This window comes from Lycium ferocissimum, chromosome 4 (assembly GCF_029784015.1).
Source record: "Lycium ferocissimum isolate CSIRO_LF1 chromosome 4, AGI_CSIRO_Lferr_CH_V1, whole genome shotgun sequence".
NCBI classification, from domain to species: Eukaryota; Viridiplantae; Streptophyta; class Magnoliopsida; order Solanales; family Solanaceae; genus Lycium; species Lycium ferocissimum.
This window is the reverse complement of record NC_081345.1, coordinates 45871325-45890612: the sequence shown is the minus strand read 5'-3', so window position 1 is coordinate 45890612 and position 19288 is coordinate 45871325. Positions and strand designations below refer to the sequence as shown.

The following is a 19288-nucleotide window of genomic DNA, read 5'->3' as shown; positions in this document are numbered from 1 at the left end:
AGTTTAGGTGTAACGACAAGTTCAGGGGGGTTCCCAGATATTTTTGATATTTTTTTTACGAAAATTATTTTTTTTCAGTTTGTTTTTTAAAACAATTTTTTTTTTTAATTTCCATATAGATGTCTTGTGACATTATTTATCCAGATGGACAACACATGGCAATATTTTTATATAAAATGGAGAGTGTATATCACATACCATTCAAGAATAATTTGAGGTGTGTTTTGTAAAAAAGATAATGATAGTTTAGGTAGTTTTCTCAACCTAATCCATCTTAACAAAAACACGATACATGGGTTATAATAATACAATTTAGGTCAAAACTAAAAAGTGATAAGGCACCGTTAGTTGATACACACACCTACCTTTCCTGTGTGTTTTGACCCTTATCTCATTTTTTTATATTTCTTTCGTCCCATAATAAATGTCATCTTAACAAAAAACACGCATATGAAGAAACCAATAATACAATACGAAGTTTATCAAATTATCCCTATATAATAAAAATAAATTACTTTTACCTTTTGATTAGAGCATGCACTAGAAGTAAATCTTTTGACAATAGAAATTCAATAATATCAAGTTACTATATGGCTTTTTCAATTATCATTTAGATTTTACTTTATTGTCTAATGATAGAATTGAAAAACACTAATCAATTTATGTTTTGATTTCCTAATTTGACACTTATTATGGGATAATTTTTTTTAAAATTTAAGTGAAGGTGACATAATTATTATACGGATTTTACTTTATTGTCTAAAGATAGAATTGAAAAACACTATAATATATTTTTCCGTCCCAATTTATATGTCATTTTTCATTTTTCGAAAGTCAAACTTCGTAATTTTGACAATACATTACACATTGTGTTATCATTAACAATTCATTGAAGCTTCCAATCCAATAATTAATAATAAATATACTCCGTAATAAATTATCCTTTCCAAGCTGGACAAGTATTAGGAAGATTTATACTCCCTCCGTTCACTTACTTGTCTACCATTCTAAAAATAGACTTTCACTTTTGCTTATCACTTTTAAAGATATCAAGACAAAATAATTTTTTTTTTCTTATTTTACTCATAGTATTGAATACTCACTTCAAATCATTTTTCAAATTCAATCAAAATATGCACCAATTAATATGGGTGCATTGATAAATTATGCAATTCATATACTCCCTCTGTTTTAATTTATGTGAACCTATTTCTTTTTTAATCTGTACCAAAATAAATCACCTCTTTTATAATTTGAAAACAAATTTACTTTATGAAATGATTTACAGCCACACAAATATTCATCTTATTTTAAACCACAAGTTTCAAAAGTCTTCACTCTTTCTTAAATATCGCGTCAAAAACAGTGCTCACATAAATCAAACGGAGGAGATTATTTTTTACAAGACAACAAAGCGCCATGTAAGAAAGTGAACCGAGAGAGTATTTGTTATATTATCATTATTATCCTTGTCGTTTTGTCCAGCTCATATACTATTTATTCAACTTGTATTAATCTCTTTATATTCAGATCTCCTTCTCTTTTTTTTTTTTTTTTTTTTTTTTTCTCTGTAATCGGTGAAACATGTCATACGCTTATCTCTTCAAGTATATTATCATCGGCGATACCGGTAATCCTTTTTTTTTTTTTTTAAATTTTATTCATTGATTTTTGAATTTGTATTTTGCGTGTGATTTGTAGGTTATATAAGTTCTCTTCAAGTATATTATTATAGGCGATACCAGTATTTTTTTTTTTTTTTTTTTTAAAGTTTTACCTATTTTTTTTTTCCATCTGATTAATAGTTTTATCTGTAATTTTTGTTACTGGTGAGGCTAATTTGATTATGTGTGTGTGTGTGTTTTTTTTTTTTTTTTTTTTTTGCGTGTAATTAGTAGGTTTTAAGTTCTCCTCAAGTATATTATCATCGGCGATACCGGTTTTTTTTATTTGATTTTATTTTGTTTGATTTGATTCGTTAACTTCCTTTTATTTTTCGATGAATTTGAAGTTTTTTTTTTTTTGTTATTATTTTACCTATTTTTTTTTCCATCTGATTAATAGTTTTTTTTTTTCCTGTAATTTTGGTTACTTGCAAGGCTAATTTAACTGCTTTTCACTTCGGTAATTTTTTTATTGTCCTGATTCTGTTTTTGTTTGATTTGATTCATTAACTTCCTTTTGTTAGTTTGAAGTTTTTTTTTTTTTTTTTTTTTTTTTTTTTTTTTTTAATAATTATTTTACCTGATTTTGCATTTGATTAATTAACTTCCTTTTGTTTGTCGACGAGTTTGAATTTTTTTTTTTTTTTTTTGGTTATTATTTTACCTGATTTTGCATTTGATTAATAGTTTTTCTGTAATTTGATTTATTTTCATTTCCTGTAATTGTTTTCTATATTTTGCATCTGATTAGTTGGTTCTCTGTATTTCGTAAGATATTAGTTTAATTGTTTTGGTACTTCTTGTAATCATTTACATGATTTTGCATCTGACTAATAGGTTCCTGTATTGATTCTGAATCTGGAAAAAACAATTTTGAGGCGTTATTGTAACGGATTTGTCAGTATTGTGTTCTTCTGAAATACGTGACCGGTTGAGAATATATGCTGCTACTTAAGTCAGCAACAACCACATACCCAGTGTAATCTCATAAGTGGGGTTTGGGGAGGGTAGGATGTACGCAGAGGCTGTTTCCAATAGACCCTCAGCTAAATAAGAGAACAAGATATTTTTTACAAGGATTTGCTACGTACAAGCCCCCGTAGATAATCAGTAGAGAGAAAGCGATTTAACAGTGGAAAACTAAGAGTTGCAAAATAACCAAAAGAAAAAAAAAAAAAAAAGAGAGCTGAAAAATAGTTTCAAAAAGCAAGTGTGATTTTAGCTTGTGCAGAAGTGACAATAACCAACCTCTGAATGCTTGTTCGTAAGTTGAATGCTTTAAGAGTTGAGTTAGACATAGTTCTGTGCCTTTATGGCGAAATCAATTAGTCAAGAGCATTGCCATCCTGTTTGAGAAAATGCCATGTACATACATATTGGTTTAGAGACTCTCAAATTCTATGTGAATGGTTCTAAACTTTTGATTGTTTATCTGATAGTTATTTTCTATGCTTCTTATGTTTTATTGATATTTCTAGATTTACAGAATGCCTCTTTTTAGTTTTTGTTGTGCCATGTAAGAATGAAAACCTCCCATCCCCGTCTTTGAAAATTCATTTCTTAGAATGCATTAGATTCTGCTGTGTGTTTTACATGCATACTTTACCTAAAAGTCTTGTGTGAGACCTCACTTATAGAGATATAATATTTCTCTGTACAGGAGTTGGAAAGTCATGTCTTCTTTTGCAATTTACTGACAAACGGTTTCAACCAGTCCATGACCTGACCATTGGGGTTGAGTTTGGGGCTCGCATGATCACAATCGACAACAAGCCAATAAAACTACAGATCTGGGACACGGTTAGTGACACAAATTTTCTCTTCCTTTGTTTTCTCTTAATATGGTATGTAGAATGTCCGAATAAATGCCTATAGAAGTCCATAATTCAGTTTATCAACGTTTTCTGATCATTTGGAGTTTAATCCAAATGTGGCCAACTTCTCCTCCTAGTTTTCATCTCTGGATGTACTATCACTAAAGTCTAAAAGCATGTTCTAATGAATGTTCTCGTTTCAGGCTGGTCAAGAATCATTCAGATCCATCACAAGGTCATATTACAGAGGTGCTGCCGGCGCATTACTTGTTTATGATATTACAAGGTAGGACAAATCTTTGTCACTTTGGATAAAGGAATTTGACACTTTTCATAATGCATGCAACCCTAGGTTGCTAGGCATAAAATTTCTCTCCCATATTTTATAGGAGGTGTATTTCTTTATGTGTAATTTAATGTTGATTAAAAATTCCTGTACAGTAACTTGCTGCCCAAAGATCTCATTTCAAGTGGCTGCATCTCAAATATACTGTTGTCTTTAGCTAAACTAATTATGGAACATCACATTTTAGTCTTTAACTTGTCATTACGAAAACATATTTGATGGTGTTCTGATCACGAAAGCTAATATATCGTGGACCAAGGAGAGGAACAAAACAGTTGCTAAAGATGGTAATAGAAGTGCAAAAGATAATGGATGAGCATTGAACTTCCAGAGCAGCATCTCTGTCAGTTAGTGAGCTAGCCGTACTCTTAGTTTTCAAAGCTTTTTGATTCATGAAATTTTGTAATTGACTAAAAATTCTTCTCTGTACAATTGAAACCTTATGTGAGAGTAATGTTACACATCTGTATTATGAAGTCTACTTCCATTATAGAATATAGACAAAGAGCAAAATATGGTATATATGAAATAAGGGAGCCTGATTTGCATGTCTATTACATCTGCTCATATTATTTAGTTGGTCACAATGTTTTTAATGTTTTATAGGAGGGAAACATTTAATCACCTTGCTAGTTGGTTGGAAGATGCAAGGCAGCACGCAAATGCAAACATGAGCATAATTCTGATAGGAAACAAGTGTGATCTGGCTCATAGAAGGGCTGTAAGCACAGAAGAAGGTGAGCAGTTTGCCAAGGAAAATGGCTTGATATTTATGGAGGCCTCTGCTAAAACAGCTCAGAATGTTGAAGAGGTAAGAAATTTCTCTGATCTGACAGCTCTTTTGAGGTTTTAAGTCCAACCATGTAAGTTCTCTCTATTCAAATTTAAATTTTGGTTGTTTACTGGATCATCTGTTTTCTGCATTATTCAGGCTTTCATCAAAACAGCCTCAACAATCTATAAGAAAATACAGGATGGAGTGTTTGATGTATCGAATGAGGTATGCGCCACCTTGATTGCTGATTGTGAATATGCTCAATACGTTTTGTGATGATCATGACTAGTGGATGTTGTTACCAGTCTGAGAAGTAGTACTTTTAGAATTGTCTATTTATACCCAAAAGAAAGGCATCTCTGTAAGAGTAATATGGAAATGGTAGAGAAAAACAGTGATTGGCATCCCATTTAGTCTACACATGATATTTGGTTCTTTCGGGTCCTGCTACTAATTGTTATTTTTATAACCAACAAATCCCTAAGGGCCAGCTGGCGCATGGTTCAGAACTCGGTGGATAATGAGCCCACCCTCTACCCTTCTCCACTGAAGTACCAGACTTCGTTGTTACCAAATATTATTATCTTCATTAGCTTAAAGAACATATTAGAAACAGTCTGGAGGATCTTCTTTCCATTCAAGAATATTAGAGGATTCTATCCAAAACTAATCGGGTGAACTGGCCAACATTGCACATGAAACAAGATCAACCATCTGGGGACACCCTCCTCCAATGCATGGTGGGTCTGGTTCAAGGGCATATCTGTCCTGGACTCCTGGCTATGGGCCAGCTTATTGCTACTATTACAGCTTCTACAATACCATTTTTCCCTGAAATTTTCGTGAAATATAAAAAGGTATGGCCTAGTGGTCATGAAGTGGGTTGAGCACCATGAGGCACCCAGCGAAGACAAAAATTAGGTGATGTTCCTAGCGACCCAAGCATTGTGGATAGAGTTAGTTACCCGGTGCCTATTCTTGTGAAAGGTAGCAGGTCCTCCGTGGAATTAGTTGAGGTGCGCGCAAGCTGGCCCGGACTCCATGGTGATCAAAACAAGGAAAAAAAAAAAAATGAAAAAAAGGAAATATCCAGCCCCAGATGAGCCCAGATCACATTACATCATGGAATGTTCACACACAATAATGGAAGTACTCTTTCACTCACCCCACTTTTGATCCCCCCGCAAATAATTTAGACGGAGAGTGGATGGTAAACTGGTGCTTGATTGAGAACCAGAAGTGACGTGCTATATTAGAATGTTAAAGAAAGTAGATTTGATGGAAGAGTAAGGATGTGGATTTACTAACCATAACAAAGAACACTGCTTGATGAAATTAATCTGCATTTTTATATTCTAAGTAGCTCTTAGGATCCAATCATGATACTGGCAAATGGGCATATCTTGGTCCTTGTTTAATGATCATTTTGATAGCGCCGACAACTATTGATGACTGAATTCATTGTTTTGAGAATAAATAAACAGAGGTTGCTGCTTTGTAAATGTTTTTGTGCCAATGAGTATTTTTTTTTCATTGTGTATAATTCTCATGTATTCTTGGATACTTTTCTAGTCCTATGGAATAAAAGTTGGATATGGAGGCATTCCTGGGCCATCAGGTGGAAGAGATGGTGCTGCTTCTCAAGGAGGGGGTTGTTGCACTTGAAAGTGGAAAATCATTCTTCAAATTTAATCGGGTTCTTTTCGTCTATATGCCGTCTTCACGGGTCTTTCATTCTTATCTTTGCGAGGTTTATTTGATTTGTTTTAGTGATGCTATATGTGCAAAAATAAGCAAAATTCAGTAAATAGTGGACAAGTCATATTTGCACTCTCCGTGTATAATATTCCACATTAGCAAATGTGAATAGAATTCCGTATATCTTGTGTGCTTGTGTGAATGAGAAGATATTGAGCTCCACTTGCCCATCGTTCTCCTCTGCTCCAAGTGTTGGTGCCAATGTTTTCTAGTTGTACAATACCTTAAAAGAAGGTACATGCAACTCCACATTCATTGCCGGAGTAATTGGCACGAAATAGCCGCATCTGATCAATGGAGGAAGAGACCTTGTGTTTGATGGAGTCTTTTTGAGAATGAAGAAAAAGAGCTAGTACTTTAAAGAGCATTATAGCATTTCAGACACTTTTTGCTTTAACCTTCTCTATCACGTTTGATTGTATGTTTGGTATCCCACAGAGCCTTGATAATCGCTTGAAACTCTTGATTATATTCGATCACCCCTTCCTTTTTTAGATAATATATGTCATGCCCCTGGTCTCATCTTTCCATTTGGTGTTTCATGGACAATGGCTGGTTGTAAATTAGTGTTTGTGTTGGAGTTAGATAAATAGAAATTCATTTCTTTCAGTCAAAGCTCAATGTATTGTTTTTGCTTCTTGAGCAGAGTGTTGATTATCACTTATATCTCTCTCTTTTTATTTTGTTCTTGTCAAGAATAGTTAACGTGACTCAACAATCAAGGTTTTACAGTGAAATGAAATGACAGGTAGACAGACACTCACAGTAGACTGTACTAGATGCCGTGGACTTGGTTTTGAGTTATATGGCACACTGGCACTGTTTTCCAGCATTGCGTTTTCAATCTACTGTGAAGAGTACCTTCTGATAGAAATAAATATATTCGATGTATACTTAGAAACTCAAACAATGAGCATGGGTTTGTAGAAACTTGATGCTTGCGTACTACGCTGTGAGTGAATCTTATCAACTGAACTTCTTCGGAATTGCACAAGTACAGAAAAATACAAGAGCCACCTATTGGAAAGGTGGTTTGAGGCTAAAAACAAATAGTTTTGCCTATCTAAATATATACTGTTTGAACCCTTTGGATATAAGAAATTTTTTAGTGTAGCGAATAAAGGGTTCAAAAATTACTTCAAGACATAAGTTCAATTCCAAATTGTGTCATTCATGTACTCCCTCCATCCATTTTCACTTGTCCTGTATTGATTTGACACACCCCTTCTTAAGCCTTAAGGAGCCATAAATACAATGATAATTTTATTATATCACCTCTAGTTATTAATAAGTCATCTAGTGATTGAAATCAATCGAACATATTTTAAAAATTGTGCAGTTACTAATAATTCATTGAAGTTTTCAACCCAATAATTACTGGAGCAGTAAGGGTAAAACAGGTATGAAATGATAAATTATCTCTTGATTTTCCAACCTGGATAAGTAAAAATGAATATCTATTTTAGTATAGAGGATAGGAAAAATTGGCTGGAGAGAGTTATTTTTTTTTTTTTTTTTAATCCCTTATAGAATCCACCATTGTATTCCGGATTTTGTGAAACAGTAGCAACAGTAATAACTATGTTTGCCCAAGCTAATTGAATTGGCTATATGAATTTCACACCATCAAGTCATCTTTATCTATTGTAGCAGAGGTGTAGCAGGTAACCTGTTTTACTATTAAAATTACAAATTTCATATTGAATTGGCTATATGAATTTCACACCATCAAGTCATCTTTACCTATTGTAGCAGAGGTGTAGCAGGTAACCTGTTTTATTATTAAAATAACAAATTTCATATTTCAAGGAGGTTACTTATAGATATCTGATAAGTCAAACTCTATCAACAATAGCATACCAGAAGAGTTAATCAGAGTGCTAACTTTGCTCTTTACTTGCAGACTCTGCTGAAAAACTTTATGTTTATTGCTGTAGGATTCTTTTTTTTCCCTTTCTAGTGCTGCCTTTCTATTCGAAATATCCTTCATAAATGCAACTGATATATGGTTTCAGCAGGACTCATTGCTAAAAACTCTAAAAATATATATCAAGCCTTTTAAATCACATGTCCCTTTTTTAGCATTACAGATGACATGAAAAATATTATCTGCACATAATGTTACATTACACATAAGAGAAGGGGGGAAAGTTGGAAGAAAGAGTGGATTTGCTACTTAGTTTAGTGGAACTTGAGACTGGTCAAGATATTGTTGTTTACTGGATCAGCCAAATGATCAAGAAGGTTTTGGTAAGGCCCAACACCAGTAACCAGACCTTGAATAAAATAGCCCAAAATAGCCAACATAGCAAGCCTTCCATTTTTAACTTCCTTGAGCTTCAATTCCTTCATGGACTTCTCATCTTTACCGAATCCAAGTGGGTTAAAGAATGGGCCACCAGGGTATGCTGGTTCACCTGACCCACCCAAGCCCTTTTCAAGGCCCAAGAAGTATTGTTTTCCCATTGAACCAGGCTTGGCCCAATCTTGGAATCTTCTATGTTCAGCAAAGCCCATTAATGCCATTTCAAGCACAAACAATGTGTAATTGTCAGCCCAATAGTTGTATGTTCCAGCTGGTGGGATGACACCAGTTTGGAACCATGGAAGTGCTGTTTCTGGGGGGATGAGACCAGCTTTTCCAAGAATCTCTGGTGCTATTGCTCCTGCTGCTCCTAACATGGCGAACCGCCCGTTGATGATCTCGCCGTATGCTAGCCATTTCGGCTCAATGAAACCTCCAGTACCCTCGGGGTCCGAGAGTCCCAAGGGATCAAAACCAAAGTCACCAGGAAGACTGGATCAAAACAAGTTTAAGTTAGCGGACTTAGAGATAGCATTTCCATGTTATGTTGCTCGGTTTCTTTAAAAATACCATCAGATGCGTGTTAGATCCTTCAAGAGGACCCAACACGGGTTCGACAATATTTCTGCAAGAGTCCGAGCAACATAGTTTCTAGGTTGAGTTCAAGTTATATAAACTGACAAGTATGAATAGTTTTTATTCTATATGTGCAATTTGACTGATTATAGGAAGCCATTATCAATCTATTTAATTTCTAGGATATTATATTAGGACTGAGATGGAGCGCTACCTATATTTGTTGTAAGTCAACTTAGCCTTCTTTACACTGTCAGTGCACAGAACACAGACTCTAGTCTATTACATTATATGTGCAACAACTCATCAAAGGCTATTGAAAGAGATGGATAAAGTCACATCAAGTCTCATAGATCTTACCTGCCATCCAAGTATGAAAGGCTTTGCTTGGATGCAAACCAGAGTTGCCTATTTGCTCCTTGCTGTAAAACAGAATTAAGCTGAATCAATACTTGTGTGTTGTTTTAATACTGAATATCCATCAGTAGTATTAGTCTAAACAAAATTGTATAGTCTTTAAGAATCCATATTCACTTGCTTCCTCTCTTCCATTTTATATAACACATTTCGTTCTTATGGTTCGTTCCATAAATAATACTAACATCTTTCTATATTTGAAAAACCTTTAACTTTAAATTCTCATTTTATGCTTAATGGCGTGCTCTTATAAACATAAAAACGTCATATGACATATTTAGAACCACAAGTTCCAAGAGATCCTTTAATAAGTATCCAAAAAGGTTTCTCTCTTCTTAAACTATGTATACATGAGTCAAAAAACCGTCATATAAAATGAAACAGAAGCAATAACTACTTGATTGTTAAACATCAATGTTATATTTTCTATAATCAACCACTACTTTAATACTTCAATTTCTGCCTATACAAAAGTCAATCTAACATCTTAAGCTTTGTTTCTAGTTAAACTATATAGCTCGGACTTTCCAAAAATATTGCCGCACCGGTGTCGGATCTTTCAAAAATGCCAAACTTTGGAGGATCCAACACATACTCGATTATATTTTTGAAAAGTCCAACATCGTCATATAAAAATGAAGGAGATAAGGAGTACTTATTACTTACTTTAACAGGTGGAGTGGAAGCAGCTCTTACAACAAGGGAAGCTTTTCTAGTAGGAGTTTGTGAACTTCTTGATCCAAGAATCTGTCTGGCAGCCTCAGCTGAAGTGCTAATTGATGATGAAGAGATCAATGCTTGAGTTGCCATAATTTTTTTCTGTTTTTTTTTTTTTTTTGGATGCTATGGAGGAAGAATAATAAACACTTAGCTCCCCAAGAATAAATTAAATACAAAGGTGGCAAATAAGGGACAAAGTATTTTGTGGGGCTAGGTGAAAGGAGTGAAATTGTGGTGGATATAGCAAGTTATGAGTGTGAAGATAAAGTTGTGATCTTGTTGACAAATGAGAAGAGAACATGTGGATTAATTAAATCAGATAAGAGATATTACACTCCTGGTGGCAGAAAAATGAAATCTTAGATACTCTTGTTGGCTGTTGACACCTGCCTTCTCTTAGATTTACTAGTGTATAAATCTTTTTCTTTGACATTCATGGTGTTTGGAAATTGAAAACTCAAGGAAAAGGAAATTTATGTTTTATCGGCTTAATTAAAGGGTTAATAGCATTTTTGATCCGTCAGTTATTGATAAATTTTAATTTTAGTCCTAGTAATATCTGATTAAATATATTTAACCTTTAATTGATTAAAATATACACTTCTGATCCCTTTGCTTGTGAATATTCAGCAGTTTTTCATAATTATTAGCTACTACTTTATCAGTTAATTACACTTATGTTATGTAAGCTTGTAAATTTTACTCTATATTTGATAGTAATATACAAATTTTAAAATATACCAAATTTAACATATTTCTTACGTAAAAGGACTGAAAATACATATTCTAATTAATTAGGGATTAAATGTACTGAGTCATATATCATAAGGATCCGAATAAATAATTACCAGTAAGTGAGGGATGAAAAGTGCTATTACCTCTTTTATTTATGAAATAAGAGAAGGAGAAAATATAAATTTGAGGCAAAGGGGAAATAAATTCGAGGAAACAGGCAAATAATAATTGAGAATTTTATTTTGCTGACCATGATTCAATTTCCCATCTTGTAATGCTCCTGTATCCCCTTCTCATCTCTCTTAATACATATATAATATAATAAAATAAAATAAAAGCAATTTATTGTTGCCAAATGAAAGAGAACACGTTGATTCAATACTCCCGAAATGAAATCTCAGAGACTCGCAGATTTTTTTTCCCACCCGATATTCGGTACCCGCATTGAAACCCGACTATATTCAGATTCGCGCCGAGTAGGGTCCCATTCGGAGGGAAGCGCTCCCTACCAAAAAAATTTTCATACCCCGGACTCGAACTCGGAGCAGCCCCATCCGCTGCACCACATCCTTTAGTGGTATTCCCAGATACCCTAGTTATCACGAGTAGCATTTCGATTATTTATATCAATCCAAGACTAATAGACTATGATAATTATATATTCACTCATAATTAGATAAATTAATTTGATTTGATGTAACTATTAATTACATATAAATTTTTGCCACTTCTCTTCTTTAGAGTATTAGTTCGTTATAAAAATTATCTAATACATTTTAATTAAAAATGCATATTGTTGGTACAACTTTTAAATATACTCTCCAACCTTTTCTACTTTAGAGTATTACTTCAATATTATTTATCTATATTGATCTTTAATTATTTTTATTTTGCAAAACATTCATCTTTTTGACCAACCATTCATTAGCAGTTACTTCTGAAGGACATGTTTGGGGTTGGGGAAGGAATAATGAAGGCCAGCTTGGCCTTAGTAGTACTAACTTTTGAGATCACCCAAAATTAAAGCAGAGCAAAACACAAAAAATAACATAAACGGCTTGGAACCAACAATCCACTTTGCTGGTCATGTCTTTTCTTTTGTGTCAAATAAACAGAAACTCAAGTTATGGAGGAAATGAACTTTGAAGTATGAACGACAATTCTGAGAAAATTAATTTGGTTGAAAGAAAAAGAGAGAAGTTGGGCCGTTTGATACAAGATTCAAGAATTATAGTCTTGGTCCATGGCGCAAGGAGGTTGCTAATTTAGCTTAGGGAAAACAACAGCAAATACCCCTAAAATATAAATATTTACCCATCCCATGCCCCTCTTAAAGTAATTGTGCTTCTACCCCAGCCGGCCGAAAATATTTATCCTATGTACCCCTCGTCCAAACCTCTTCCTCCGTGATACCATGGCAGTATATTTATATATCATAATAGTATCATGGAGGACTAAGAGAACAACTGAAGCAATCCTCTATAATACCGTCTCAATATATTTATACACCACGATCGTATCATGGTCCTAAGGTGTGTCTCAATGAAGGACTGAAGCAGTCTTTCATGATACTATCACATTATAATATATGTATATAAGACGATGGTATAATAGAGGTTTTTTTTTTTAGAAAAGTTGCCTTTTGAATAAATGAACATGATTATCCATAATATTATCTCAGTATATTTATATACTATGATAGTATCATGGAGGACTAAGAGAAGGACTGAAGCAGTCTTCCATGACAACATCTCAGTATATTTATAAATGATGTTGGTATCATAATTGGGGACATCTCGAGTAAATTCTTTTGATTTTTTTGGGGTACGAAAGTAGTGGGGGTATGAGCGGGTAATTATTTTGATTTGAAGGGGCACGCGCGTTCTTTTCCCTTTAGCTTATGGATGAGTCAAGATTCAAGAATCATTGGTGGATAATTTGTGTGACAATTGGGATAATATTGGGTTTGGTTAGTGAAGTGGCATGCCACATAATATACACCTCATTAAAATATTAGTGTCGCGTGGGATTAAGCTCCACCTTAGACAATTTTAACGGTAGAAGAAGTATATTTAAGCTCAGAATATAACATTAGGGATATATTCGGACCCAAAATATAATGCAAGTATATTTGACCCAAATTATATTGTCTTGGTCCATGACGTAAGGAGGGTGCTACTTTAGCTTAGGGATGAGTCAAGAGTCATCGGAGGATAATTTGTGTGAAAATTGGGCTAAGATTGGGTTTGGTCAATGAACACGTGGTGTCTGCCTCATTAAAGGTACATAGTATATTTGAGCACATAGCACCCCTTCTGTTTCAATTTATGTGAATTTATTTTCTTATTGGTTCGTACAAAATAGAATAACCTCTTTCTATATTTGAAAATAATTTATTTTTATGCAATAAATTATAGCTACACAAAATATATGAAACTCATTTAACACAATAAATTTAAAAGTTTTCTCTACTTTTTTAAATTTCGTGCCCAATTAAACGCGTTCACATAAATTAAAACGGTGGGAATATAACATTAGGGGTATATTTGAAACCAAAGGATAACGAGAGTATATTTGGCCCTTTTTCCGTAGTACAATGATATATTTGATCCTTTTTCATTAATTTAATGGGGAAAACTTTATAAAAATTTAGAAATTTCAGGCTCTGACTTAAATTAGAGTCTTTAAAATGTGCACTTCGCCTGAATCACAGTGAATCTAGATGAGGAGGATCCGACCCGGTTTGTGACCCACATAACACGCAAACACTTCAAAGAAACCAAACAACCCTTCACAATCGAACCACAAAATAATGCTACAATTACTAAAGCACAGGAGAATTACGGTAGGTCGCTTTTATCACCGATGGATCAGCAGCAAATCAACGGTGATGAGCTTTGGTGATGGAAGTCATGGAGCATTGGGCCTACCTGGGCCCATTATTGGTATGGGCTCTGATGCTTACGAGCCCACTCCAATTCCGGGCCTGCCGCCCGATATTATTACTATAGCCACCGGTCATTTTCATTCCTTAGCAGTTACTTCTGAAGGACATGTTTGGGGTTGGGGACGGAATAATGAAGGACAACTCGGCCGTCATCCTCTTTCTCCTAGGTAATCGCTCGTTTGGTACGAGGGATAAGGGATAAATAATTTTGCGATTAAATTTGAGATGAGTTTATCACACTCATGATTAGTTATCCCGGGATTGGAGTGTTATTTTGACCCCAAGTGTTATTTTGACCCTGTGAGAGGGTGGAATAACTAATTCCGGAATAACTTATCCAAGGATAAGGGGATAACTATTTCCCAACCAAACGACCCCTATGTGTTTATATATGTATGTCTATTTATGGGTAACTGTGTTTGTTTCATACTCCCTCCGTCTCATATTACTTGTCCACTCTCTTTTTTTACACGTAACTCATAAATAATAGTATATTTTTACTATATTATCCTTATCTCTCTTTTTAAATAATTGTACTTTAATCAATATTGACTACTTTAAAGAACAGTTGATACTAAGGGTAAAGTAAGGAAAACTTAATTAATTCTATATTGATTTTGTAAATGGACAAGTATTTTGGAACGGATATATTTATAAAAATGTGGCCAACTAATATGGGACGGAGGGAGTATTAAGAAAGTAGGAGAAAATTGATGATAAAAAACTCAACCCCCTGTTTGGATGGTTGTTTCCCGTGGTTCGTTATTGTATTGTTTTCTATGAAAATTCATGTTTGTTTTCATTGTTCTTAAAATTATGTTGTATGGTGTTGTAAATCCGTGGTTATATAACCATGAAAAAACTCAGTTTTTGCAACCACGGATTTGGTGAGTTTTGCGTGGTTACGTATTTCATTTCCCCATTATACCCACACTACCCACCCACCTCCATCACACCCAAACCCAGCCTTACCCTCACCCTCTGCCACCGTACCACCACCCACCACCGCTTATTTTTTAAAGTTTCTATGTTATTTTTTACCTTAGTTTTATTTTATTAATATATATAAAAACTAGTTTGTAATAAAAGATAAAGGATATTTTAGTAAATTTACATGTTACTATACAATACCATACAGTTAAACCAAACAAGAAAAATGTTATTGAACCACAAGAAACGATATAGTCTACCCAAACATTGTATTCCTTAATACCATACAATACGATACGATATGATACTGTTCATTATGAAACCATGGGTAATGACCATCCAAACAGAGTGTTAGGGGTTATTTGATAGCTAATTAAAGTTGTGCAGTAATCAGTAATACATAGATTAGTTACGAGGGAAGCTAGTTATTCATGTAATTGTTCTTCCATCTTCTTTCCTGCATAAAATAATACATAGATTAGTTATTCTCTCATAACTTGTACTCCCTCCGTCCAAATTTATGTGGCACCTTTCAGATTTCGAGATTCTCTCATAACTTGACCACATTTTTTCATGTCTTTTAAATATTTTGAATTGTTAATTATTGTGACTTATAATGCTTTTTGCGTAGTTTTCAAATATGTAAATTTTATCTCAAAAAACTTAAAGATTCTTTGTCTGAATACACGGTCAAAATTTACAGGTTTGACTCTCGAAATCCGAATTGTGCCACATAAATTGGGACAGAGGGAGTAGATGTATTAGTTATGGGGGTTTCTAAATTGCAAAATGTGTTTTGAATTAATTTTATACATAGCAAAAGAATGCTACCAAACATGATATTACTTATGCAGGATTTAATTTATGAATAACTTAGCTCCTAACCAGTTACCAAACGACCTCTTAGTGTTAACACCAGGCCAATGAATCGATGCATGACATGTGTTTGTACATAAGCTTTAGTGCTTAATCATGGTTAGTTAACATGCATTATCACCTCATTAAACCATTTAACTACAGTAAGATTATACAGTTTGGTGTAAACACGGGGTGCCAGTAAGTATTTACCGAATGTTGACAGTGTTTATGTGCCAATATGCTTGCTTTCTCTGTGATTTAGTAGTAAATGTGTGGAGAAAATTGTGAAGAGGTCGTTTGATCTGAAGATTCACATATCTGCAATGCACTTATGCCATTTGCTTGCCTACAAATTTTTTCAGTCCACATCCATGTTTCCACTCTCATTGATAAGGAATAATCAGTAAAGTAATTTCAACATAAATGAGTCAACTGAGTGGAATTGTAACAGATGAAAGACAGTTCCGGACGGAGGCTATCCATATATGAGTATTCAGATGTCATATAGAAGTCCTTATTCTCATGATTCAGTGATTTTAGATAATTCCTGAAGTGTTATACTCTAAAGGCAATTTCCTTGCTTTTGTTTCTTGAGGAGACTCGAAAGCTCTGATGATTTGCTGCTTCTTATATAAATGACTGACATTCCAAGAAAAACTTAATCTGGCCAAAGGATGATCCTCACAATCTGATGTATGGAATCCATTAAGTTCCTTCGAACTCTGGCAACAGAACATTGTACGCCATGGACAAGTTATTTTATTCAACCAGATAACCTCAGCCTAGTTCCTTAGGTGCACCGTAACTGTAAAGAACATCACCATGATAATGCTAACAAAAGTAGATTTCTTCACTGCTCTGAAAAAAGAGCTATTTTTCACAAGCTTTGTTTCTTAGCTCCTTTGTACTAAGGTTTGCTAGAGTTTCAAAGACAGCAACAACAACAACATACCCAGTGTATTCCCACAAGTGGGGTCTGGGGAGGGTAGGATGTACGCTGACCTTACCCCTACTTTTGTGGGGGAGGGAGGCTATTTCCGATAGACCCTCGGCTCGAGAGAAAAAAGTAGAGTTTCAAAGACATCCTGGCTTATCTCTATTTGTTTGTATATGGCTCTTCATAGTGGCAGAGCCAGGATTCTGACAAGGGGAGTCAAAATATAAAGAGGTAAACACACGAAGAAGCCAAGGGGATTAACCATATAGTATGGACAACGGTGGCTCCGCCATTGGCTCTTCGTATCTGTGAATTAGAAAGATCCTAGAATTAGGTTTCTCGACTCTGATATGGTAGTAAACTAAACAATGAAACGACCTTTTTTTTTTTTAAATTTCCTATTTCTGTCCTGTTTTCACCCTATCTTGCTTTCTTCTTTTACTTAGGGTTGGGTGGGGGTTGTAGGGTGTTTGTATTATTAACATGGGAATCTTTTTGTTGAGCTGGTTCAGAGAAACATGGAATGAACCAAAAAGAGTAGAAGGACTAAATAAAGTGAGAGTTCAAGCCGCATTTGCATCAGGTGTCATTTCTGCCGCCTTAGGGGACGATGGATCTCTGTGGGTTTGGGGAAGTTCTAAGCGTGGGCAGCTTGGTCTTGGCAAAGGAATCACCAAGGCTGCATTACCTTCCAAAGTTGAAACATTTTCTGGAGAAGAGATAGTTAAGGTGGTCATCCAATCATGCTTAAGGTAGAAGAAGTAACTTATCAAAAAAAAAAAAAAAAAAATAGGTAGAAGAAACTTAACTGAGAACACATAAAGATATGATGCTGAATAACAATAATAACCAAGTAGATGGTGAATAACTGTTATTTTTATTTTTATTTTGAATTTTTTATTTTTATTTTTTTGTATTGGCAGGTCTCATTAGGTTGGGGGCATGCTCTCGCGCTGGCTAAGAATGGGAATTTGTTCGGCTGGGGATACTATGCAGATGGTAGAATCGGCAAGATTGGAAGAGAGTTGGAGATCTCTCCTCTGGAATCAAGTCAAGAGTTTTCTGGAATTGAAGCTGCTGAGAAGTCAGTCATGGAAGCTATTGAGAAGGAAAAGGATATGCCAATAATTTGGGAGCCCGGTTCGATTGAGGAGCTGCATGAGTTAAAAGTTGCAGATGTAGCTTGTGGCCTTGATCACTCTCTAGTCCTTTGCTGTAAGTCACATTTACCGATCTCTGGATCCCCACCCCAACTCCCCCCCCCCCTGTTCCAATTTGTTTGCCTTACTTTCATTTTTAGTCAGTTTTAAAAAGAATCCTTTTTTACTAATTTGACAACTCTTTAATTCTAACATCCCACATCACATGTTTAAGACCACATGATTAAAGAGCATTTTGATACATTATACATATCTTTAGTTTAAGACCACAATATTCAAAAGTCTTCTTTACTTTTTTAAACTCCGTGCTTAGTCAAACTGAGACAATGAATGTGTTTTATAGGGTTGATTGTATTTTCTGATTTTTAGGTGATGGGACACTATTTAGTGGTGGAAGCAATGCGTATGGCCAGTTAGGAAGAGCGAACAAAGACTTGGGATTGCGACCAGTTGATATACGCTTCCGTCCTCTCGCTATAGCTTCGGGTTTAGGGCATTCTTTGGCAGTTTGCAACGACCCTTCATCAGAAGAAACAGGAAAAACAACAAGTGTTGTTTCATGGGGATGGAACCAAAGTTCTCAACTCGGGAGAGAAGGACCAGAGAACATTCCTCAGGTTGTTGAAGGGCTTGCTGGCGAGACACCTGTTTCTGTATCGGGGGGTCGGGCACATTCCCTTGCTCTCACAGCTAAGAAAGAGGTCTGGGCTTGGGGCTCTGGGAGGAACGGGAGGCTTGGATTGGGCAGCTCTGTTGACGAAGCGGAACCTATGTTGGTTGAATATTTGGAAGGTTCTGAAGTTGTTCAAGCTGTTGCAGGGTTGGATCATAGTCTCGTTCTAGTTGCTGAATAATGCAGTGAGAAATTTATAGATATTTGTATATCTTCCTCTGATTTATTTTTCTGTTTGTTTTAGCTTAACTTGCTCTATTTAGATAAAGTGGTAGAACTACTTGGGTTTACCATCCAACATCAGATGAAGTTGTCAAATTGTTTGATCATGAGAACATTTCTGGTTTCCCCAGTGGGGTAACTTGCCCTATAATATTTCCTTCATGGTCCATCATACATATTTCTTATCACTGTTTTGTTATCTGAAAGATACATCCACCAAGCTGAAGATTTTAATCTCAAAATTTTTAAGAACACCATCAAGAAATAAATGTTTGCTTTTAAAGAATAAAGAAGTAATGCTTGGGAAATTGTTCTCAACTATTAGTTTCCTTGGCTTTGAATGGCAAAAAGGATCCTGCTATTGGGACAGATGGTTTGATCCTACAAAATGGGTGCCTCGTCTCATTATCCCTCGGACAGGTTGATGAACTTTTGGACCATTCGGTATGAG

The 19288-nt window shown here is 34.9% G+C and overlaps 3 protein-coding genes across 4 annotated transcripts; 2 read left to right on the top strand and 1 right to left on the bottom strand.

Moving 5' to 3' along the window:
• The first annotated feature begins 1480 nt into the window (after positions 1-1480).
• LOC132053296 (ras-related protein RABB1c-like) lies at positions 1481-6489 on the top strand. 2 transcript variants are annotated; one of them, XM_059445256.1, is made up of 6 exons: positions 1481-1630; positions 3325-3464; positions 3682-3764; positions 4431-4635; positions 4756-4824; positions 6172-6489. In XM_059445256.1, exons 1-6 carry the CDS (start codon positions 1585-1587, stop codon positions 6262-6264), a joined length of 636 nt encoding a protein of 211 aa, XP_059301239.1. In that variant the 5' UTR covers positions 1481-1584; the 3' UTR covers positions 6265-6489. The 2 variants fall into 2 exon arrangements, with proteins under 2 accessions (XP_059301239.1, XP_059301240.1); XM_059445257.1 differs by lacking the exon at positions 1481-1630 and adding an exon at positions 1899-1939.
• Positions 6490-8381: 1892 nt separating this feature from the next.
• LOC132053295 (chlorophyll a-b binding protein 8, chloroplastic) lies at positions 8382-10525 on the bottom strand. Its single transcript, XM_059445255.1, has 3 exons — positions 10322-10525; positions 9599-9660; positions 8382-9154 (listed from the first exon to the last, which is right to left on the bottom strand). Exons 1-3 carry the CDS (start codon positions 10463-10465, stop codon positions 8539-8541), a joined length of 822 nt encoding a protein of 273 aa, XP_059301238.1. The 5' UTR covers positions 10466-10525; the 3' UTR covers positions 8382-8538.
• A 3216-nt stretch (positions 10526-13741) lies between these two features.
• LOC132053294 (ultraviolet-B receptor UVR8) lies at positions 13742-18988 on the top strand. The gene is made up of 4 exons (XM_059445254.1): positions 13742-14224; positions 17295-17511; positions 17706-17997; positions 18312-18988. Exons 1-4 carry the CDS (start codon positions 13923-13925, stop codon positions 18794-18796), a joined length of 1296 nt encoding a protein of 431 aa, XP_059301237.1. The 5' UTR covers positions 13742-13922; the 3' UTR covers positions 18797-18988.
• The last annotated feature ends 300 nt before the right edge of the window (positions 18989-19288 follow it).